This window comes from Perca fluviatilis, chromosome 8 (assembly GCF_010015445.1).
Source record: "Perca fluviatilis chromosome 8, GENO_Pfluv_1.0, whole genome shotgun sequence".
Classification (NCBI taxonomy): domain Eukaryota; kingdom Metazoa; phylum Chordata; class Actinopteri; order Perciformes; family Percidae; genus Perca; species Perca fluviatilis.
In genome coordinates this window covers 24,017,940-24,042,844 of record NC_053119.1, presented here as the reverse complement: position 1 = coordinate 24,042,844, position 24,905 = coordinate 24,017,940, and the positions used below count along the sequence as shown (strand labels likewise).

At 42.8% G+C, this 24,905-nt stretch overlaps 1 protein-coding gene across 2 annotated transcripts; it reads right to left on the bottom strand.

Annotated features, from left to right (window-relative positions):
* Positions 1-4,721: 4,721 nt before the first annotated feature.
* man2a2 (mannosidase, alpha, class 2A, member 2) lies at positions 4,722-23,079 on the bottom strand. 2 transcript variants are annotated; one of them, XM_039809214.1, is made up of 24 exons: positions 22,949-23,079; positions 20,818-21,733; positions 20,123-20,380; positions 19,815-19,959; positions 18,656-18,827; positions 18,305-18,432; positions 17,687-17,860; positions 16,978-17,164; positions 15,532-15,709; positions 14,951-15,153; positions 14,125-14,307; positions 13,801-13,915; positions 13,607-13,677; positions 13,351-13,516; positions 12,099-12,335; positions 11,736-11,858; positions 11,350-11,464; positions 10,910-11,043; positions 10,620-10,761; positions 9,525-9,658; positions 9,200-9,277; positions 7,379-7,573; positions 7,169-7,282; positions 4,722-4,962 (listed from the first exon to the last, which is right to left on the bottom strand). In XM_039809214.1, exons 2-24 carry the CDS (start codon positions 20,947-20,949, stop codon positions 4,810-4,812), a joined length of 3,537 nt encoding a protein of 1,178 aa, XP_039665148.1. In that variant the 5' UTR covers positions 20,950-21,733; positions 22,949-23,079; the 3' UTR covers positions 4,722-4,809. The 2 variants fall into 2 exon arrangements, with proteins under 2 accessions (XP_039665148.1, XP_039665149.1); XM_039809215.1 differs by lacking the exon at positions 9,200-9,277.
* Between the last annotated feature and the right edge of the window lie 1,826 nt (positions 23,080-24,905).

Here is a 24,905-nt window from a genome sequence, read left to right as displayed (position 1 = left end):
ACAATATATTTTCCTCCTGGTTGCTGCTGGTAAGAAATGAGATCATTTTCTCTTCATTTTCCCCACAGAGCATATATTGATTTTGGGGCTTCTCTCCCAGAACATCTTCATCAGGGTAACGCTCTCCCTTTCTATCGTGGGCGCCATACATTGAAAAACAAACGCCATGCTTTATTTTTCATCTATAACCGTGTGTACTACTACACTGCTACGCAAGTTGAATAAAAGCCGTTGGATGTAAAGGCCAGAATTGTGACAGTGATTGAGTGATGAAGAGATCTTGTATCACATTTTGTATGTTTGTTTTATATCCTTTTTTATTTAACTGACAATGGATGTTAATGTTGTGGAAATCAGTTTCATGCTGGAATAAAAAAAAAAAATGACTTTGGCTGTTGCATAGATGGACTGTTTGCTGTCTTAACTGCCAGATTTGAAAACTTTTTAGGGTTTTATGCATCTTAAAGTCAGCCTGACATACAAACCCCACCCTGAGAGAGCAGATGGTTCATCACTTCTTCATGGCTGTTTATCATTGCAGCGGGTGTGTTCCCTTCACTCGGGGCGTTTAGCTGTAACAGAGTGCCAGCCTTCTCCCTACTATCCAGTAGCGTGTTGCCAAAAACATTTAAAGAAAGTGTTTTCTCAAGCTTCAATGTGGTGGCCCTTTTTTAAAGTTTAAATTAATATAAATGCACGCGGGAGAACAATGGCAGCTGGTAGCAGCTTTGTCCATTAGCAGCTCTCTGTAACACCATCTCCAGAGACAGGTCACTGGTTCACTCATTCTGTGGCCCATAATTAGATCTGCCGGGAGAACTGGCTGCACAATTCAGTGTCCCTCGGATGCATCATTATAAATGCAGTAATGTGTGTGAATCGGCTTATGTAGTTTAAAAAAATATATATATATATATTTTATATACTGTATATTCTCATTCCTGTCTTTACTACATGTATCTGTGAGCTGATTTCCATTGTTGTTTTTTATGTATGCCCTTTTAGCCTGTATTAAGTAGCTGTCATGTTCTATGCAATGCTGCCCACTAACAAGGCTTGGCAACAAGAAATATTAGATTAATTAAAACAACACCAACAACTCAACCCCATTAGCTGATTTCACATTCAGATCAATGGGACACTGAGGCTCCGGCCGCATTACTCCAGCTGGTCAAACATTATTTGTCTGTTTGTGCTGTGAATCGGACGCTCGGCGATATCGCCGACTGTTGGTTCTCCCTTCCTTTCCACACAGAAAGGTCGGCACCAGCAGAGTAAAAATGCAGCGTGTCCCCAGGGTGCCTCCACAGGCATCACTTCCCCCTGCGTGCACACACACACACACACACACACACACAGCAGCTTCCTTTCTCCCCCACACATGCAGTGATCACTCTCAGGCGTCCCTGCCACCACACTTGTTTTCTTCCTCTGGGTCCCTGATCCATTTTTATGAACCGTGACCAAAGAAACATTTCTTATCATATTCACCTCCTGCTCAACGCTGTCACCTTCCCCTTCACCGAGGTGTACACATGGCTGAAAACTGCTGTTACCTGCTACGTGTGATTTTTAAAGCGTGAGCTTTTACGCTGACACTGGCACCCACAACACCTTGCTCAGTTTATGTCTAAGTGTAGCACTGGACAGTCTAAAAGTGATACTTATCTGTCTGACAGCATCTGTAGGCGTGGACTGTTACTGCTGTACTGGCTCAATGTTGCCCCCTACTGAAACAGGGTCAGTCCACCTCTTTCGACCAAAGAACAGCATCAAAATAGAGCAGTTTCACTAGTGCAGTAAGAGAAGGAGGAGAAATCGAATTCATTTCAGAAAGAGAAAGTGTTGAGAAAGAATCTTTTGTATTTTGAGCTTTATTCAATTCCCATCTCCTCTGTTCTGCATCAGCTTTAAATCCATCGTGAATAAGCAAACACAGAAGAGAGCTTGCCTTCATATATTACCTCAGAACAAACCAAAACAGCGCTGCAACTGAGATCACATACTTAAAAAAAAAAAAAAAAAAAAAGACATTTATACAGAGACTCAGACACACGCCAAAAACAGCAGGAGGGGAGGTTATGACAAGGTTAGACAATAGGAGAAAGTGCAATTTAAGATGCAGTGAAGTCTGGTCTTACAGCAGCTGGAGGAGGAGAGAGAGGGGGGGTGGGGGGGATCTGCAGTGCTCACAGTAGCGGGAGAAAGCGGAATGAATTGAGCTATGGCAGACCAGACATCAGGCCAGAGGAGAGCAACAAAGCAGCAGAACCTCCTGTGGAAAAATTCAGACGAGCGGTTCAGTGATGGGACACGGGGGGGCGGGGTGAGGGGGTGAGGGTGAGGGGGTGAGGGGGTGGCGCGGTACAAAGTGTGGCACAGGTGGGCCGCCTGTGGGATGTCTGGCCCTAGCTTTGGACACGGATGACAGCATCATCCACGGCTGCTCTGGAGGCAGATACGCACCAGGAAAAAAGGCCCGAGTGCCTCAAGATGGCCTCGGGACCAGAAGCACTGTGGAGCTGAAATTTTTTTACATTTTATTTTAAAAAACTGCAGCTCGTTTGAGGAAACTTTTTTTCTTCCGTGTTGATTATCTATGTGTATGGTTTCATACGACTTCTTCATAAAGGATCAGTACACCCACATTACAAATATTTGCTCACCTTGGTCTTAGTCAGCGATTCCTAAATGGTATCTTGACAAGCAGACAGTTTTGGTGTGATGTGGCGTGGTTTTGAGATTTCTATGCTCAACAAATAAAAAAAAAATAAATAAATAAATGAATTCAACAGCAACACCTTCTTCCAGAAACATTGTCCTGCCTTCAGTTTTCACACCGACTACTGCTGTGTCCCAATTCCATACTATTTAGTTAGATGTCTTTATAGTATACTTTACAGTTTTATACAAACAGGAAATGATGCAATACGTGCGTCATGCACAGGCAATCAACCTGGGACATTAGAATGATATTGCCAATTACACAAAAAAAGAGACAACACCTTCATTTTCATGTGAAGTTGTCATTGTCCATCAACACACTCCAACATCAAGCATTTATTAGTATGCATACGGTCTGTTTTTGTATACTTGTCACTTTTCCATGTGAACACAGTGCATACTCAAAACCTGCTTAGAATAAGTACTGGTATGGAAGTATGGAATTGGTACTTTAATTTTAGCAGAAAGTAGTTCCAGTAAAGTGCTTCACAGCAAGGTCTGTTTATCAAGAGGGACGTGGACACTTTGTTTCTGGGAAGGCCAGGTGCTAAAAATATTTTACTGCTGGAAGCAACAACAAAAAAATGTAATTCCATTGTGCTTCAATGTATTGGTGTGGTGGAAGAAATCTCAGAGACAGATATAGCGCCTAAACGTGCTGAAGAAAATGCCAAATATTCTCAGATTTCAGATTCTGAAATAAGTTTTTTTTTTATTTGATTTGATGTGTAAAATGTTTTTGGAATTGTTTGTTCAAAACAAGTGATTAAAGAGACACAAGCTTGGGCAGTTTACACCATTTTCTGACATTTTTTATAGACTTAATGAAAATGATCATTAGTGGTAACTCTAGATAGATCTCTCAAAACCAAAGTTGTGTAGCCAGATACCACTTTTTGTAATTTGGGTGAACTAACCCTTCCAATTCTGTTCCTATCTTCAGTGGAAAGTTCCTAACAGCATCATGAATGGTCCCTGATAGTGTGCACTGTAACCTCAATACACCCAAACAAATAAACCCTCAGATCTCTCTCACACACTCTCTCACTCACACTCACTCACACACTCTCACTCTCTCACACACACACACACACTCTCTCTCACACACACACACACACACACACACACTTTGTCTAGTCTTCTACTGCATACAGTATGGTACAGAAAACAACGCTCTCAGCAGTGAAGTACAAGCACAGGAATGACAGACAGGGGCTTTGAAATGCAAATCTCATCAGCAAGGAGGAAAAAGTAGTGAAGGAAAGTCTTCCGACTATCTACAAGCAAAACCAGCGAACAGAAGGTAAACAGTCATCCGAAATGAATAACGATCCCATTGTTGGCATAGTGACCGACATGGGACTCTTGGACTCAGACATAGCTTAAAGAGCGGCAGCTTGGGTCTCCTGGCGAGCTGAGATGAAGAGACCACACATTCTCGTTGCTGCATTCGAGTCTGTCGAATGAATTATAAATTTGACTGACAATTACAAAAAAAAACAAAATCACTGTGATGCATCTTCTTCATTGCATACATAAAAAAAAAAAAAAATTATAGACCCATACACCAAATAAAGCTTTGTAAATTGCACTCTGATGTGGATATGTCCCAGCCCCCCCTCCCCTCCCCTCCCCACCCGTCATTTGGGATATTTACATTCAGTAGTTCAGTCCAGGATGGAGCAAAGATAGAAAAAGACACAAGTTCTTACAAAGCAGAACTTAATGAGATTTCATTTTCGGTTACAGAGACAAACAGACGCGGGGTTGGATCTGATGAGCGGTTCTGGCAGTCTCTCTTGTTTTCAAACAGCTGCAAGTTCACCCGGGTTCTGCTGCTCTGGGAGCCGTCCAGAGTAACAGCTATCTCCTGCCCCCTGCTGTGCAGTCGCTCCGGTTACAGTGGCACTTTTCCTATCCGAGCTGTAGTGTTTGTGGTTCTGCTTGACAAAACCGGAGAGTACCAGACACCGACACCGCCCCCCCCCCCCCCCCCCCCCTCCCCCTCTGTTGCCAGGTGTGGGCCTGCTTCTTGGTCCAAGGAGTCTGTTCAGTTTTTATTGCGTCTTTTAGTCTGGACGGCTCTTAGCGCAGTTTGAGCTTGAAGGCGGAGATCTCCATGGGATCCAGGCTGATGGAGGAGTCGTTGGCGAGAGGCGCGCTGGAGTGCATCAGAGTCAGGGACATGGGCTGGAGCAGCTGCAGGTCCAGGCTCTTGAACAGTCCTGACACGCTCAGCTGCACAGAGACAGAGACAGAGAGAGAGAGAGAGAGAGAGAGAGAGAGAGAGAGAGAGAGAGAGAGAGAGTTAGAGTTAGAAACTGAACAAGCTGGTGCAGGTGGGATAAGGAAACTTCCAGTTTTGATTATAGCAGGTAGAAAACAAATCCATAAGTGGAATATGTATTCAGATCATTTACATAAGCAAAAGTAGCAATAAGACACTTCAATATACTCCATTACAAGTACAAATCCTGCATTCAAAAAATTTCACTTAAAGTAAAAGTACAGAAGTACCCAAGTAATTCAGTAAAAGTACTCCTAATGAAGAATGGCCACTGGCAGTGTTACACTATTACTAGTGCATTGCCCGTTGAAAATGTGCCTGTTTGGAACGGGCCGATTGCTTGGCCTGTGGTATTGCTGCTTGTAGAATTCATCAAAACCAAATTGTACCCCAAAATTACTTACAGAAGGACCCCAAACCACTTCATCTGCAACTCCCCTGTACACCCTTCTACTAACTTACTGATTTACCTGACAGCGAACGTTGCAGATTCAGAATGTAATCACAAAATATCACAATGAAAATGTTATGAGAGCTCAACAGCACATATCTGCATTAATCAACCACCAGAACCGGACTCTGTCTGTGTGTGTGTGTGTGCGCACAGAGAGTGAGAGAGAGTGAGAGTGAGAGTGAGAGTGAGAGTGAGAGAGAGAGAGAGAGAGAGAGAGAGAGTTGTCTTGTGTCGTATGACCATTAACAAATTTAACATTTCAGCAGAGGTGTTCATCTCCATTCAGGTTTAGAGGCTTGACGGTTAACGGTGAAGTAGGAGATTTGATTGACGGGGGTATTTTGGCGACGGTAATGTTATTAGTTAGCCGTAGACTTAATTAACCCGGGGTTAGTCTGATGAAAAGTGCTGTGTCTGCCCGGTTCAGTTCTGAGATTTTCTCGCATTGCACAGCGCTGTGAAGGAATAATCTCCGAGATTACTTTATATTCTGCCTCTGGTTAGAAAGCTCACAGCTACTTAATACTATATAGTGTCTGGCTTTTGTTTGATATTTAGTGTTGTCAAATGGCTTTTTGTCGAGTTTCCTCTTCGCGAAAAAATAAGACACGGAAAAGCGTAGCGCCTTTATTTCGCCATCCTTATTCCATACAACAGGCGCGATGTTCCTTTCAGCTATCTGCTCGTGCTCCAGGAAAGTGAAGAAAAGTAAGTTTGGTATATCCAGCAATCATGTAGCTAACGTTGGAAGCAGGAAAAGAGCCAAAAGGTGGTAACACCCCTCCCCCGCTGTTGTAAAGCGTTCTGCATGTGACGTGCAGGTTACCTTCCCACCAAACACGCCCCCAAACACGGACGACGATGTGACTCAAAAACAGTGTCTGGTAGCCTGCCTATAAGTGGCATCACGCTCTGTCTGCCACAAAAAAACTCTGTAGCTGGTTGTGCTTTGCACGTGTGGGATTCTGAAACGTCTTTTAATTCGTGAATTGTTGTTTGTTTATTCAAAGTCAAAGTCTAAAAAGTAGTGCTACTTTGCACATTTTTGTGGGTCTGAGGTGTATGTCACATTTGAGCTGCCAAAGCTCACTCAGTGTGCAGTGTGAGAGGGGGAGTGGCCGGGAGCTAGAGCGGCAAAGGCCAATGTGTGCTTCTTTTACCGATACATATTTAACGATATCTTTTGCATTTCTAATCCAAACGACGTCAAACTTGGCACCGCACTTACTCGTGCCCGTAGCAAGACACCTGTCAAGTGTGAAATCCATCGGACTAACGGTTCTAGAGATATGCGCATAACACTAACACACACACACACACACCTGCAATTTATAAATAGATATTATTGGATTATTAATATTGGTGCATTTATATTTCAGCCACACTTTAACGTTCAAGGTAGAGCTAACTGCTTTATATACTGTTAGTTTAACTAGGAAAAAGGCATCATATTTTTTAAACTGATCATATGTTTTGGATGTAAAATATCACTCTGAAAATGGCTACAGCTGTCAGATAAACGTAGTGGAGTAAAAGTATATCAAGTAGGATAGAACAGTATTCAAGTTAAGTACTTCGTTACCATTTCACAAGCAAACATATCTCTTCTTCTTGCAAAAAGGATTAAGAGCTGAGTGGAAAATACAGCACACTGGTTTCTTCTGGGTTTTTTAGTGTGAGCGTATGTGTGTCTCCACCCTGACCTGTCCTTGTGTGGTGGTGCAGTTGAAGCCCAGGTTCTGAGCCTCCAGGCCACAGTCCAGCGCCAGACGGTGAAGAATCATGGCTGTGTACGGAGACGGAGAGTTGGGGTCCTGCTGCTCACACAGGGTGGAGGGGGGGGACACACGTGTCAATTTCAAAGTCAGTGCAACAACAAAAATACCCAAATGATTTTGTGGTTGTCATGTCACCTGGCTCTGGATGCTGCGCAGGTTGAGCAGGTGGAAGTCGCAGGGGAGGAGGGACTTGAGAGGGGCGAAGGTTTGCAGAGGAGGGATGCCGCGTCTTTTGGGCAGGACGGGCAGCGCCAAGACCTCGTGGTTCAGGAAGGAGTTGGTCATGTGACTGAGTATAGACGGGAAGCTGGTTGTTGCGCTGTCCATCATCTGGAGAAGGGGAGGAGACCGATGTGAGCCACAGGGGGTTAAGTGACAGCGTAACGATAACAACATCAATGACTCACCTCTGGAGTCGTCGTTTTTTGCCCTTACTGCACTATGGAGGAGTAGGCCTCATCTACTTAGTCAGAGTACGAGGTAGATTTCTAACTCTAGTCCAGCGATCTATATTAGGTTTGTTACACCGTGGTGTCATTTTAAATTAAGAGCATTACAGGGTTTCAAACGATGAGGTTTAATGTTTCGGGAAAAGCCAGAGCAACTTCGTCCCGAGTACCATCGGGATCAGGATGAGATTTATTACCAAAGTAACTCGCAATTTCCACCAACTGCGGAACGGCTGCGGATCGGCTCCGCTGCGTGTCGGCTCCGTGCTCCGCCCTCCTTCAATACCCACCAGGTCCGAATTTGTTGCGGCACGGCTGCGGCCGTGACCGACAGCTGTAGTCACGAGGACCCCATTGCGAATTCACGTATGATCGCGCTATATAACAGGATGTAGTTTCTAGAAACAGAACCACAAAACCGACAACAGTTTGTGTCCATCCAGAGGAGTAGAGGGGAAACAGCTCTGTGCTGACCTGCTGATCTCCCCTTTTTTGTGGAGATTATTGGGATTCTACCATGGGTAAGTACAATATTTATAATATATATAATCAACTTATAAAATTCTAAATGTTTATTTTGGGTTACTTTTTGAATGTATTGGGAAAGTAGTAGGCTGTGTAAATAAAGCTAGCTATTGTTCTTGGAAATGGAAAAAACATTTGTATAATATATATATATATATATATATATATATATATATATATATATATATATATATATATATATAGTTTTCAAGGTGTAGTGCAGGGAAATATGATCCGCCGTGAGCACTGTGTATTTTATTTTGGGAAATTAACCAGATGTTTTATTTTGCTTCTGTGCTTGACTTCCTGTCCCGCACTATCTGCCCCGTGCTGAATTGCTGCGGAGCTCTCCGGCGTCCGGCAAAAATAGAAACTCTGCGTATCTGCTCCGGAGGGCTGCGGATCACCAGAGCTGGGACGGAGTCGGAACGCAGCCGTTGTGCAGTCGGTGGAAATATACACGTCGACTTTAATGGAAACCTAATGACTCCGCCGCCGATCCGCAGTTGGTGGAAACTGCGGCTAAGTTTTCACTTGTTCGGAATTTGCCTTGGTGCGTTTGGTGCATACAATAAACATATGTAAATTGAATAAGCAATGAACAATAGAGCAAACTACTGCAACAGTTAAGAACATAAATATAGGATAGAAATATTACAATAAAAAAAATATGTAAAAGACACTTTAACAAATATGCACAATATAACAATACAACTGTTTGAAGGCAGCTGTTTTGCCAGAGAGCTGGATGATAAAACTGCTACCAATGCTTTCCATTCTCTGCCAATGTGTAGTCGTTTACTTGATGAATGAGTTCATTTGTTACTTTCAATGGCGCCGTCGTAAAGATGGACCGGTTTGGCTACGGCTACGAGGTGGATGGGGAAAAGCAAAAAAATAAATAAAAAATAGGAACTGGAGCTACAGCAAAGACAATGATGTGGGCTAACAAGCATCCTCACTGTTACCAAGGCAACATTACCTCTTGAACTCCATCACTCGAGATTTGGGAGAGGAAAGAATGAAACAAGGACGAGAATTTGGCAAAGAAGCCATCATGCTGAAGGGTAATGGAGCGGAAAAAACAAAAAAGGAAAACAAAGTTAGAGAGTGGAGAGGAAAACAAAAAGACAGACGGGGTGGGAATGAGTACTGACAAAAGATATGAACAATAGGTGTTAATGAACATACACTCTTATGTTGCACAGTTTTGCACAGAGCTTATTGAGATTCCTTCAGCAGCCCAGAGTCATATGTGGTCTGCTGGACCCAGCTGCAATAAGCGCCTTCGCGGTCATCTTACTGACCTTGTTGCCCATGGATCTCCTCTCCAGCAGCAGTCGGAAGCGGTTGGTCGTCTTCTTGTTGTCCTTGAGGCCCTGACCCAGCCCACGGTTATCATCCTGCATCAGCCGCCGGTCCATGATCACTTCAAGCTGGCCTGAGGGAGGAGGAGCACGGACGGCATCTATTACACACAGCCTGTGTGTAACCGACTACGTTTACATGCACATAATATTCAGTTTTTTGTCCTTAGACAATATTCCAACTAAGCGGTTTACATGGCTAATCCAAGTGAATATTCCACTAATATTACCGTTTACATGTAACGTTAGATTTTTTCAAAGTTTGCGAGCGGTGGCGGACTTGTTGCACCGTGCGAACACACCGTCCCTCTTTCATTCCTTCAACCAGCTTTTTGAAAAGGTCGGCGTAGCGATGTGTGCGCATATCCAACAACCTGTTGATATCCAAGTCTTTGATCATGTTTAAAAGGTAGTTGTGTTTCTCCCTCTTATCGGGTCTGCACCCTCGCAAACTGTTGGCTGGTTGGTTTGTGTACAGCAACCATAGCAAGGCACAGAGCTGACCATAAGCCGTAATCAGGCAAGAGGTCGTAAACTGCGGTAAAAACCCCTGATTGAGACGCATGTTCCAAATGCGCTGTATACATGTCCAAAGAATGACTCTAAAACCCAAATAATACCGGAATATCCCACATCTTAATGGGAAAATGCTATATTCAGAAAAAGGCCTCATTCAGAATATCCAACCGGAATATGCTGTTTACACGACCTGTATCAAATTGGGAATAATAGTGGGTTAGGGTTAGAATGTGTGCATGTAAACGTACTCAACGCTTTGAGCTATTCGTCATTTACAAACATCTCCATCATTCACATAACGATGATAAAAGGATTAGCTCGTTACATTAACTTGAGAGTATACACCATTTTTCTATGTGAAAACCTATGTGAAAGAGAAGTGTTTCAATGCTATTCCATACAGGGCTAGAGACGGTAAACAAAGACAGAGAAGAGTGCACTTCAGAGATAACTTTCATTAGAGATGAAATGTGGAAAAATGACACAACATTACATAAAATGTAATCAAATACAGACCACTCTCCAGGCTGGTGACACCCAGGGACTGAGCCGTGTGCAGCGTGAGGCGGTGATGGCTGTCCTGGATGTACGCCTGGCTGGACATGGGATAAAAGTTGGCCTGCAGGGGAAGCTTTAGGTGGTGGTGGCGAGGCTGTATCTACAAGAAGAGGTCAAACACCGGATGACTCAATATGTCAAACTTAAGGCGCTAGGAAAGATGTGAAGTTTTCATACATATTGTTATAGTCTGACAGTGTGAAAAGAAATACAAGTTATTCCTCTCTAATGCCGAGGGTGGGACTGACCTGGAAGCCATTGAGATCTGTGTAGAATACGTCTCCACTCTGGATGTCAGTGACCAGTCGCACTGCCAGCTCCTTATTGGTCTGATCTCTGATGTCCACCATCGTAGAGATGTCTATAGATAACCCATCCACCCCTGAGAATACAAAAACCAAACCAAAGATCAGGCCGCAGAAGGAAGTGAATGGAAAAATGTGATCTAAAAAAGAAGACAATAAAACATGACAATGACAAAAGCTACTTCCAAATAGTATTTTGCATTTGCCTGCTTAAAGTCAAAAATAGGTACCTTACACGACAGAAGTACCTAATTGAATTATAAATTGTCAAACATATCGGCCCTTGATGTATTGTACCATCCGGAGCATTTTAAATAAGGATAAAAAGCTTCTGCAAAGGCCATTTGAACGGATTCCGTTGTGCAGTTATGTTTCATTTATACCTGGCACATTGTGTATGCGAATGGTCTGCTGAAAATGCTGGTAGTGTGCCACCACCTCCGAGAAGAGAGGCCCCTCCACGACGCGCACAACGGGTGGCTCTTTCTGGTTGTAGGGCTGCAAGCAGGAAGTGAGAGAGTGGAATCATGAACAGAATTTGTGCTAAAAACGGGACAGGAAGAATGACGGAGAGAGAAGTTGAAGGAGAAAAAGTGAATAAATACAGTATGGCGGCTAAGCGCTTACACTCTGTCTTTAAGAAGAAGTCTGCCTGCCTTCCCGCCCCGGGCACCACAGCATGATACAAAGACACAATACACAAGGGGGACTCTACCAAAGCCTTCTTAGAGGCAAGGGAACATCTGAAAAACAACAACTGAGAGAATACCTTTGCTTTTCCATCAGGCAGGAAGAGGTAAGCTCCACTTTTGTCTTTCGAGGGACGGGTGCCGTAGACCACGAACTGAATCTGTACCTTCACTTCCTGAGGATCATCTTTGTGCTTGATACTCTGCAGATGAAAAAGCCATAAATAATAATTTTTTTTTTTTTTTTTTTTTTTTTTTTTAAAAGAACTAGAAAAGAGATGAAAGGATGTTTGTGTAGCAACAAGACATGCTATGTTCACTTTGATCAAACAGCCAGGGTGTGTTGAGAAATCAAGCTCATGGTTGTTTTCTGCAAAATGATCAAAGTTCAAAACAGATAAGCAAATCCAGTCAACTGATGTAAGAGCTGATAAAACTCAAACCTCCAGCAGGCCGGTGGTTCCAGAGAAGCCCAGAGTGAGAGACTGGCTGCTGATGTAGAAGGTCTGTGGGTCCGACTGCTGAGAGCGGACAGGAAGCGGGTCCGCGGCACGAGCAGCGACGCCCCGATCAGACAGCCGGAGCAGGGTGTCAGAGCGGAGCGTCATGGGCGAGTCAGGAGAGTCGTAAAGATGGAACACAGCCAGGCCCAGTGGCGGCAGACGGACCATGAATGTTGCCTGGATGGAGGGTGGAACAACAGTTAAGAAATGAAGCATTCATACGCACAAAAAGGTTCTTTTAGAGTGCTGGCTTCATTTCCCTTGTTAATCTGAACGGGGACCACAAGACATTCATTAAAGGTTAAAGGCATTTCGACATTAGCAACAGTGTGCTGTAATTAAAATGTGATGAGAGGTGGTGTTCATGAGACTGTATTTCTCTGCTACATTTAAATGCATTGCTTTCTGTGGGTGGAGAGAATTATGTTTGGGTACAATAAATTAATCTATAGAGATGTGTGTGAAGAAAATGGGATGTTTTATTTTACTAATGCAGATTCAATATACAATATGAGCTGATTAAATGGGTGTGAGAACTGAAAGAAGACATCTGTTATAGTGCTAGCATTCAGGTAGATAAATGAACTAGCGGTAAAAACTACATTCATAAGTCTGAGGCTTTTTTTTATTCAAAAACAATCTACATTCACATTCATCAAACGCCAGAGTCCAGATACAATGACACAAATATTAAAAGGTGCCGTAGAATTCATTCACAAAATCATGGACAAAGTCTCTCTCTCTCTCTCTCTCTCTCTCTCTCTCTCTCTCTCTCTCTCTCTCTCTCTCTCTCTCTCTCTCTCTCTCTCTCTCTCTCTCTCTCTCTCTTTTTTTTTTTCTTTTTCTCTCTCTCTCTCTCTCTCTCTCTCTCTCTCTCTCTCTAATAGTATATAGAGAAAGTTAAAATAATACTCTGATTTAGCACTGCACTCCTAGAAGCAGAACCAAAGATATATATATATTTTTTTATTAATGCATTCTTCTTCCTTGTCAAAACCTGGTGCCTACATTACACACAACATAACGCGGCTGCCGACGGTTCGCGCTTTACACATGTAACTGTGTCGACTGCAACGTTTATTTTCTTCCAACTGAAGCACAAAACTATAACAGACCCAGTTTGGACAGTGACGGAGAACTGTGCAGACACTGCTGCTGTGCTCGTGCCGAATGAATTTGTCTTGTGTCTTACCTCAAACACCTCTGCACTCATTTGACTGGCAGAGGCCCACTGAGCACTCAGCTGCACAGGGAGGGTCTGTCCATCCTCAGTGAGCACCCGCACCCTGACCGTGTTGACCAACACAGTCACCACACACAGACGCTCCTGCTCGACGGGGTTAAACAGAACCAGGTACCTGGTAGAGAGAAGGAAAAAGCAATCAGAAGCACAGTATGGGCGAGGAGTGGCAGAGGAGATGAAAGACGCCAGGGGATGCAGATTATACCTCGGTCCTGCTGGGTCCAGCTCGATTAAAGTGCGCTGAGGCAGAGAGTCTTGAGTGGCACGCCTGTCATCCTACAAAAGGAAGTATATAACGCAGGAAACACACTGAGAAAACCCCTTTTTTTTGTTCCTTGTGTAAGTATTCAAACTGTTTATAATACAGTGGTGGAAGTGTCCCTCCATGTTTCCTCTTACTGTCTCCAGGAAGGGCTCCGTCTGGTAAAAGCGATAAATGTCCTTGTTTTTCATCACCAGGAAATGAGCAGCATTGATGATTACTCTCTTCAGACCGATGAGTGAACGCAGTAATCTAAGGAGGAGGAGGAGGACGAATCAATGGCTGACTGCAGCAGTCACAGCAGATGGGTTGTTATTTTTGCTATAAAAGTATTGAACAGTCTAAGTTTAAAAACAGCAAGCGGATTGCCCTCGAGGAGGCACAGATTTGAAAAGAAAAGAAAGAATTTTAATCTATGCAATCCATACGGTCAATTCTTTCAAAAACCCTCAGATCCTTACCTGGTGCCGTAGTCAACGACAACATTCTCCTTTGCAGTGCCAGTGATGGCATCATGATGTTGGAAGAGGCCAACAGACCGCCTCGCATCGACTAGCAGGGCATAATCTGAGACCGGGTAGCGCCCTTCCATGCCTGCATGCCGAGCATTCGCAACCGCCAGGCTGTAGAGGATCTCTGCCCCCCTGATGGACATTGACAAACAGTCAGCATTGAGAAACCTCTAAAATTTAAGACTGCTGGGCATTCTTATTTTAAAACTTAAAGAGTTTACATAGAATTTGAACCACTGAAATCTAATTCTGGAATTCATACAACTTGCATATATAGATACACTTGTTTGTTATACCCAGACGCATTTTAGAATTCTGCTGTTTCATTTTGATTGTCCACAATAGAGAAAAAACAGGAGAGAAGGCCCAATCAATAAATTGTACGACCATATGAACTAAAGGTATGTTCACACATCTAACTAAAAGGTTTGACATACACTATATATGAAAAAAACGGATACATTTGAAAAAAACTACAGATATGAAAATCTTACTAGATTTAGGTGTGGTTTAGCGTTAGTTCATGTATAAAAAGGCTATGCATTTGGGAGTGATACCAGGTTCGAATCCTGTGTCTGGATTTGGATTGCGCCTTTAATTTGTATACAGGACACATGTATGCTCTTTCACCTAGTATGCCACACCTACATCTTGTCTGCAAGGCAAAAAAGAAACGAAGTGCCTGTTGTTGAACTCATTTACATAAACATCTACAGTACAGCATCATGAATACACGGCAGGTTGTGGGTGTTAGGTGTGACTAAATCCATCCCACCTGAGATGTGACTCTATCACACGGTCCAGGCTCTTGTAAAAGGGCCGAGAGGTGAAATAGCCAGTCCAGTAGTGGTCTTCCCGGTCTGCATAAGCAAAGAAATCTCCACTAAGCACTGGGTAGTCTGCGGGTCTGGACCCCTGGGCCACGCCGTGGGCTTTGTATACAGCGTTGAAGTAGTCTGTGAGAGTCCCAAACTGAGCCTGGAGGAGCAGCCAGACAGATGACACATTGTTTAAAAATGTATATATATACACACACACACACACACACACACACACACTTTATTCAAAACACAGCTGTACGGGTAAAAAAATAAATAAAAATAAAAACATTTCTCATTAGAATGCAAGCGCCTTTCTTCTTACATGGCATCTTCTAAACCAAACATCGAGTCGTGACAGATTCTTTGTTCTGTCAGCAAGTTAAGATACCACTGCATGATTCATTATCACAAGAATGGTTGTACAGTGAGATACTTGGTACAGCGCACGCTGAGAAGCACAAAAACAATGAAAAAGACGCACCCAAAAAAACATTTGGAAACACTGTTTTTGACAGTTGACAAGTCATTTTCTCACTTGTGCGTGCATCTCTGGGTGAGAATTCATGTAGTCAAACAGCTTCTGGTAATTGGTATACTGCTGATCCCACTCCAGCGCCTTGTCGTAGCGGAAGTCATCTCCCAGCGGGACAAGAAGCACCTTGCTGCGGAAGAGTTTGGACTTTTTACGGTACTGATCCAGGAGCAGGTGTGCCCTGATTGAGAAAGAGGGAGAGAGAGAGGGGGTGGAAAAAGGAAAAACTGAGGGGACACATTTCTTGGCATCCAAACTGCCCTGCATCGCATGCGCCAGTTTTGTAGGAAATTACTATGACCTTGGAAAGTGGAGGATCAAATTAGCCCTGGGGGTATTTTCCATTAGCCACAGAAACATGTCCTCTGGAAAGTTTTTGAGGTCCTCTAATAGCTGCAAGACTATCTGCAGTCCAAGTCTGTCGCCCCCCCCGTTCATTCACCCACTCTGGCTATTGTTATTGGCTAAAGTTACAGTTTAGTTTATTTGTATGGGACTAGCACAGATAATATTGAGAGTGTGTGTGTGTGTGTGTGTGTGTGTGTGTGTGTGTGTGTGTGTGTGTGTGTGTAAAGTAAGAAATGTTTAGCATGTAGACATCATAGCCCGACTAATGCTTGACATTGGAGGCCGATACCTTTTTTATGCTTTACATGCACATGTAGCAAACAAACATTTTTGACTAGGCACCCGTAACTTTGGTTAATTAAGACTAGACCAAGATTCAGCCTTAGCAGGACCTTTTAAGATGAAAAATTACTTTGTCAGTGCTCTTTAGTGGACAAACAATGTAATGGAAACCCTGTTTCTAAAGTATAAAGATTAAACATGTTTTGCATTTGACTGAATTGATCGATTAGTCTTTAAAATGTCAGCCTGACATCTTCAAATGTCATTATAATATTCCATAAGACAAAGAAAACCAGCAATTTCCTACCTTTAAGGAACCAGAACTACAGAATATTTGGCTTTTTTGCTTTGTGAATTATTACTCAATTATCAAAATACTTGCAAATCAATTTTCTGACAATCAACATATCAACTAATCAGCTCTAATTTCAGCTCAAATATACACAAATAATAATATATCTGCAATAATAATGCAATAATTTACAGAAGATATATCAGCCCAGCCGAAACATCAGTCCAGCTCTAATTATGGTCTAGTTACACCGCTTATCCATTCTGGGACAGAGGAAAAAAAAACACTTGTTTGTATTTCTTTAAAACAATCACAACCGTCCTGGGCAGCGCTAAATGCAGCAACGGTGCCCTTGCACAATAGATAGAAAAGTAGGTGCCGGATGTCAGGCTTTATCCCAGCACTGTACATCCGTTGAACCTGAATAAGCTCTAATAGGTCTCCTTAAGTTTGTTCTCTGAGACAAACCAGAGATAAACCTACTTAACGTACCCCAAAGTGAGAGACTTAACCCCCACATGTCTCACCTCTCTGCTACATTGGCCTCCACCACAACTTTTGGTGGCACTTTCCAGGGACAGTTTATCCGACCACCTGGTAACCTCTTGAAATCGAACTGGCAGCAGATCTTGGGGTCGGGCCCGCATGTGTGAGGCACGTCGTAGCTGTAGAACGGCATCATGTGGCAAAAGATATCTGTGTTCGATCCAGTGTCTGTCAAAGCAGTAAAGTAAAAATCAAAACACCAGCTTGAGAGACATCCATTGTTGACAGCAGCCTCAAAAGACCAGAATGAAATACACTTATAAGGCATGTTCTCCTCTGAGTAAAGGTGGTATTTGTGATTCACAGACACACCAGTGCTCATAAACTTGTTGGCAATTGAAGTTCCCACCACCTACAGCGTTCTCTGGGGACTGTCAAAAGTCATTCTGGATAAAGCAGCAAAAAGTGAATGACATCCCCAAAAGAATGGAGTACCACAAATTGAGAATATCTAACAGTGTAATATCAGAGGATCTTTCCATTAGGTACAAAACGGACAGTATATTGTCAGCAGATGTCCAATTCACTGAGAAATAATAGCAAAGACAGCGCTTCTGAGGCCTTTACGCACTGGTTGTTCTTCCACAAAGTCCTTCAAAAGCCATGACAATTGGCATGACTCATTCTGCAATGAGCTTAGCAAAGATAAGCACATGAATCAGAGGACATCGCTGGCTCTGGTCCACTCACCCCAGGCCTGCCTCCACATAAACTCCAGGCTGCGGGTGGAGGCAAAGTGTTTTTTGATGGAGTAGTGGACCCTCTGGATGAGCATGCTGGTCACATTGGCCCTCTTCAGTAGATAGGACATGGTAGCACTGTGACCGAAAGGGTCTACCGCCCACCCGCTGCGAGGAGTTATACCTGTGACAGCAAGCAGAAAGAAAGTCGCTCAGGTTTATGCTCTGATAAAGGAAGGAATGCATCTTTTAGAAAATCATTCCCCTCAGCAGGGAGCAGTAAGAGTAGAACAAACTATTTTTTGTCGAGGTATACACCTCCATATATGCGCGCCTGCTCTACCAACTGAGCTAACCCGGCCACAGCACAAAGTATTTTATCACCCACAGAGTGAGGGGCTACACCTGCTGCATGTGGGATGACAAGCTCAGATTTCACCATCAAACCTTGAGGAGGACTGCTATAATTTAACTGAACTGCTTTTAAAAGTAGTGAAAATAATTGGGGTGTTGACAAAAGGCCTAACATTTGCACAGAGAGAAGAAGAGCATCTTAAACTTTTAAGCATAATTCGTCTAAATATAACCAAAAGAGGCAAAGAGTAAGGATTCATTTCTGATGGTGTACCTAGATTTCTCTCCAGCCACTGATGTCCTTCAATGAGCTGGTCTATCATGGCAAAGTAGTGGGCGCTGGCTTCATCCGTCATAACCCAGCCTCCTGTGACAATCTCTAGCTGCCCCCCAAGGATCAGTCTGTTGAACAGAGAGGATTAAGAAAGCAAGGTCACAATAATCTGACCCTTACGAAGGAGAGTTACATTAACCAGACAACAAGCAATTTTTAGAGCAACCACAATCTGCCAGTGGATACTATCCATTGTGTAAAATACTGTGCAAAGGAAATCTCCACTAATTGTCGATAGTTAGGTGGCTAAATTAACGGAAAAACTGTGCGCTTCTCTAAGCTGTGACTCACTTTCGCATAGCCTCCTGCTTGTGTATGTCTGCGGTCTCCCACCACTTGGAGAAGTATGAAATCTCAGACCAGATGAACTTCCTGCGAGGATCCTCCGCCAGCTTCACCACCATGTTGTTCAAAATATGCTGTGTCTGGTCTGTGAAGTACTTGTCAAAAGTCTTGATCCAACCTAACAAGACAAGGAGATAAATAAGAGCAATTTGCACAACAGTTGGCAAAACAGATGGTTGCTACAAATAGAACTATCCATCCCTTTATGTGGCTGGCTGATACAAAGGCAAGAAGACAGGGCAGGTAAAAGACTCAAAAATAAAACTCATATTTTATTTAAGTTGAGCTGGTCCCCTTAGAAAGCTATTTAGCAGAGGGGTTTCAAAGAAAGTGACTAAAAAGCACTTTCTATGCGCCTATAGTGTGTAACAGTGTAGAAAACCACAGTCTCCTTTGAAAAATCCTTTGAAATATTTATTTCAAATGTTGTAGTCAAATATATTTTATAGAGATCAAAGTTCCACATTCTGATGCTGCAGTTATGCAGAATCATAAGCAATGCCACAGCAATGGCGATAGTTTAGTGCTCATAGTCACTTGGGAGGGACATGACTATTTACTGCAGTCTTTGTGTTAGGGTTACTAATTTTTTGAGCTGCTAACCTGCAGTTGACTAAAGCTCTTAAAAACCCTTCTTTGCATTTAGTGAATTGAGCCTATTACCAGTAAACCTGCTTTCCCCTGCCTTCAGTGTGAGCTGACAGTACGCTGGACACTGAATGCTGCATACAAAGACACTAAAGAAAACTGCAGCAGAGGATAATCAAATGCAGCTCCAAATGAGGGCGATTCCCATTGTAGGCTGTCAACATATCAATAACTGTCAAGTTAGCAAGCATGCGACAGGCTGGTAAACAAGTTTAATGGAAATGTCAGTCTGAAATAAAATCTCAGCCAATCCAAACTATATATAGCGAGAGCTTTCCATTGCCAATATCCTTCTAATTCCATTGTTTGTGGCTAAACCGTCAATCATGTCAGCATTATGCTAATAATAATGAGAAGGAATGAGTCAAGTTTTGAATGATTTCTGCATCCTTATCATGAGCATCCCACTCACGTAAGGCCTCACAGTAGCAGAGCTTGTCTTTTGCTCTCAACTCACCTGGGTCATTGTGGGAGTGGGGGACCACAAACACTTGCAGCGGTTCATTGTCCCACTCATCAGGTTCATAAGTAATGTCAAAGCCCTGTTTCCATACGCCGCCATCAGGGTTGTCAAACTTGAGAATGGAGTACACATCCAGCATCTAAAATGAAATACAAACTCATTGTTTGCTCACCAGACACACTCCAAAAATAAGTAACGATGCAATAACATCTCAAACATAGCAGCGATAACAACGTTTGGGCCAGTTAGCTGCTCAGCATTTCATCTACGGGGGGGGGAAACTAGTAGTATAGCAAGCTCACCTGAACGTCTGCTTGACCATGGCTGCCTAAAGCAGCTTGGCAATCCTGGGGCTTGACAGCAAGGAAAGTGGGACGGCCGTCGAAGGGTAGGACCCAGGAACCATTGGCACTTCTGAATGGCAGGTGGCCGCTGGGAGACACAGCTCCTGTGTCTGTGAGCTCCATCACAGAGTCCTTTATGTGGCTGATGATTTGGTGGTTTTCCTCCAGGAGCTGCTCCAACTGCTCTATCCGGTTTTGCAGAACTGAGATTTGGCTCTACAATACACACAAAAATCATCGATCACACATCTGTATTACATCATAAAACATCTTTTAACCAAACCCTCATTCTTCTTCCCTGTCACAGTGAACAAACTTCAGTTTTAAGACTAGAAATTAGATGATCTGGAATGAAAAATCTTCTGATTCAAACAAGGTAACAAATAGCAGTATGAGATTAATCAGCTCTAAAGATATCTACACAACAATAGGTACACAACATCAACATTTGAATATTTTTTCAAAGAATAAATATTAAGCCTCGTCTTACAGGATATGGAAGTGTAGAATAATATATTTATGTTTATTTCTGCTTTTATCTAACTTCTGGTGTATCACAAAATATCATCCAAAAATAAGGGTAACAGAAATAACTGCAGAAAGTGGTTTTCACATATGATATGATGCACCACCATTACAGCAATTATTCTCACCCGTGGAAAATTCCCGCCATTCTGTCGCCTTGCAGGGTCATGTTGGACTCGATCCAACATCAGATACAGTGAGAATACAGCCACACAGAATATGGCCCCTCCACACACTGTCACCTGTTTCCTCAACTTCATCCTCCTCTGGAGCGGTCGTCTTTCCGGGGTTTGAATTAAAAAAATGACCTTGACTGGGTTTTTTCCAGCACAGAGAAAAAAGTCCTTAAACACTGGAATGCAATCCTTCAGAGTGCAGAAAAAAAAAGGAAAATAACCAGCTACACCAGTATTAATGGTTCAGTTCCACTCCTGCGATGCCTCCAGCCTCCACTCACCATACTGAAGACCACAACCAAGGGGGCTACAGCAAGTGGCAGCAGTGGACAAGGGTACTAAATCAGCAATAGCTGGCAAGCAGTCTGTCAGCTTTGGCTAAACCACAGCCACCGGTGGGTTCCTTCAAAGTAGCCCTTGTGCTCAACCATCCAAACCGATGAGACTGCAGGAAAAGAAAAAAACAAATGCCACACAGAAGGGGCTCAAACAGGGATCCTAGTGTTGTGTGTAACCGTGGGCCTGGTTTCCTGGTCCAGTCCCTACTTCCACAGCACAGTATGATCCTCCAGTACAACCAGAGTCCCCTTTTGCTCAGTTGGCCTCTGGTGCCATAACAGTTTGCCCTCTAGGCTGCGGCAGTGCAAAGAAGTAGGCTGAGAAAAAGACCTACTTGACTTAGAGCAGCAGCTTTTTTTTTTAATTAAGCCTCAACTCTGCCCGAGGCAGCTCCAGGAATTAAAATGAGACAAATGTCATTATTCTCTCAGGAGCATAGTGACAGCATATCTACTGTGGCAGCATGGGCAGTGTGTCGGTCCTCGATCACAAGCGCCAAGTTGAAATAACATCAAAGGGTCTTCTTCAGCTGTTAGGAAAATTTTAGATTAATGGACCATGCAAAAAAATATATGTATTCATGCCTTCCAGAGAGGAACTGACAAAAAGCACAAGTGAAAGGAACTGTGTGGGAGAGTGAGAGATAATTTTTTTGATCCGACAAGTAAAGTCAACAGGGGAGGGGGAAATCAAGCAGAGCACAGTGGCCTGCGTTTCCTCACAGCACTAATAGGTGGTCTTGTTTACCTCGGAGTGCAAATCCAACACGATCATAATCCGCTCACTTTTCAGGCTGGGACTATCTACGATTTACCACAGGGAGTGGGGATAATAGCCTGGCAATTACATTTGCTAAGCCTGACTGAAAAATAGCCACACTGTCAGAAGGAAGACGAATATTTCTTACATCATATGTGCCACATATATCTAACAAGAAAGGCTTTGTAAACTGAGGTGCCTGACAGAAGACTACAGCTCTACATGTATGTGACAAAATGTAAATGAACCAGATCTCAAGCTGCTCAAATGATGGCATAGTAGCATCATGGGAAATATTTATCAATATTCATATTCCCCTGTGTAAACTACCAAATATCCCGTAACAGTATTCTTTGGGTTATTGACACCTCTGTTAAGGGTTCACTTGGACGACTTTTAGTCAGCTATCGCTGGGCAGCTAGCCAGCAATATTGCGGTGCTTCAAACTTAGGAGCACTAAAATAACTGAATTTGGACATTATCCTGTGTAAACTCAAGATACACTGCAGCTAGTAATACATGCAGCTTGTTAACCCTTTAGCCACATTAACGTACTCTGCCAAACTTTAATAACCCATTTAACATTAACTAACGTTAGATATCACGAATATGCAGCTAAACAAGCTAGCGCTTTAGCCACTGGATGTTCGTTTATCAAGTTACCACATCAGCTCGACTGGTTTACGAGCTAGCTTTAAGAGTCGAATAACGTCAAGTATAAGGGCTGTCATTTAAAGATAAATCTATGTGAACAGCAGTCACAGCTGTCTTTGACATCCGTGAGAAGCCTGTGCTGCACGGCATTTATCGTTAACGTTACAGAGGGCTGCAAGTATTGGCTTGATACTATTAAGACAATACGTGGCTGATATTTCCTGGCTAACCATTGACCGTCCATCTCAACCTCGTCCTCGGCTAACACTCAATACGTTACGACCTTGGGACCCTGTCTCTTTGTGAACAAAATAAAAAAATCTGACGTTACCCATCAAAGGAGTGTAATCCGGAAGAGCGTAGAGCCCAGCAGTGTGTGTGCTTTTAGCTGCAGGCTGACAGATCACCAACTGAACCAGTTAGCCTAGCACCTAGCACCACTGAGCTGCTGCAAAGGCTTCTGGGAAGAGAGGAACAGCACATCACTCGGTGATTGGCCAATAGCTACAGCAGATTGTAAAATAAATGCACCAACCTTTCATTTTATTTTGAGTATGAGGGTCTGCAATACAACATAGGTTTATAAATTACTTAATTATTATTATATGAATATATTGACAACGCCCATGGTGATTGTGTGATGTGTTGAAGTGTGTATTAGATGACAGCATAATGACAAAAACACAGTACCCTAGGCTAAATATAAAAGTTGTTTAGACCACAGATACCAGGAATGGACACAACATTTGTAAAGCTCAGTGTTCAACCTATTTACAACACCCAGTTATATAAATAATAGTCATTGCTAATTAATTTATTATTGTAGTTTAGTAAGTTTAGAACAATCAACCACTCAGCAGTTCAGAGACAGAATAGTGTGATAATATCTATATTAATGTTACTGTAATACAAGGGCTATGAATCTACAAAAGAACTGTTTACAGTGAGCTCTCAACCTAAATAACTAGTAAGTTGTGTCTGGAAAGACATGCTAAAAACAAAAAAAATTGTATGTGGGTGGTTGTTTCCAGTACAGAATTATAAGTCTATCAGCGTGAAGAATCACATAGCCTATTACTGTGTGGGCTGTACCTGTGAAAATAGGACACAACTGCATTTGGTTGTATCACTGTTCTGACACACGAGACAGAGTCCAAAATACAGAAGTGCAAAAATAAGATAACATGAGATATGACAAAATGTGTCCTATAAACACTACTCTTCTTTTTCTTGTTACTAGGCTAAAAGCAAAAATGTGTGTGTGTGTGTGTGTGTGTGTGTGTGTGTGTGTGTGTGTGTGTGTGTGTGTGTGTGTGTGTGTGTGTGTGTGTGTGTGTGTGTGTATATGTGTGTGTGTGTGTGTGTGTGTGTCATAAATACAATCTCTGCTTACTACTCTTATTCTAAATTTTTAAATAAAGAAGTTTCGTATTGATGTTTTCATGTTTGGAGTGTGTATGAAACTGAAGAATCCAGAAAATAATAGGCTCACACTCAGCGTGCTCTTATGGACGGTATACTGAAGATGTCCAGTAGTCAAAGATGAATAGGATAATAACTTGTTTGAACCATGATGGACTTCCTTTGCATTCTTTAATTCTTTTCCATTCTTTTTTTAGTGTTTGGTATGCTACAGCTCTTTATAAATTGGGAGTAGAGGGGGCTTTTTACATTAGTGTAAAGTTGTACAGCATGCAGCTTTACAACGTTACTGGAGAGGGACTATGTAACCCCTAAAGTGGCTACCTCCCTGCCTGAGACACTTGCCTTGTGACAGAGGGGCTCAAGCAGTGGTGCCTATTTTGTCACTATAATCACCAAAGACCAGCCTGACTGCTGCAGAGAAGTCAACACCACTGGGCAGGTAAACGACACCTGAGAAGCCCAGTGTGGAAAATGTAATGATCCTTTGCATGCAGTCACAACTGCAACAACTATGTGTTTATGGAAACAGGAGCTTAGCTGACACCTAAATAAATAATAAGCAGATTGTGTGGGACATGATGAACATATGGTATTGTTTTGGTTTTGCTTTAGTTATAAGAGACTGATAACTTGTCATGGGGTCTACAAAACTATTCAAAATTCAGTGTGTGATTGAGCTGTATTAAGAGTGCTATTTCCAGACTTTAAAAAAGGGTTTGGTACCACAAAGTTCACCAGAATCCTGTTCTGAAAGCATAATCTCTCACAAAACAAAGTTGTTATTAGAAACAAATGTTTACACAGCTGGTTTGGATTTTGATTTCAGATTGGGACTCTTCTCTTTGGGTCCCTGGTGCTGTCGC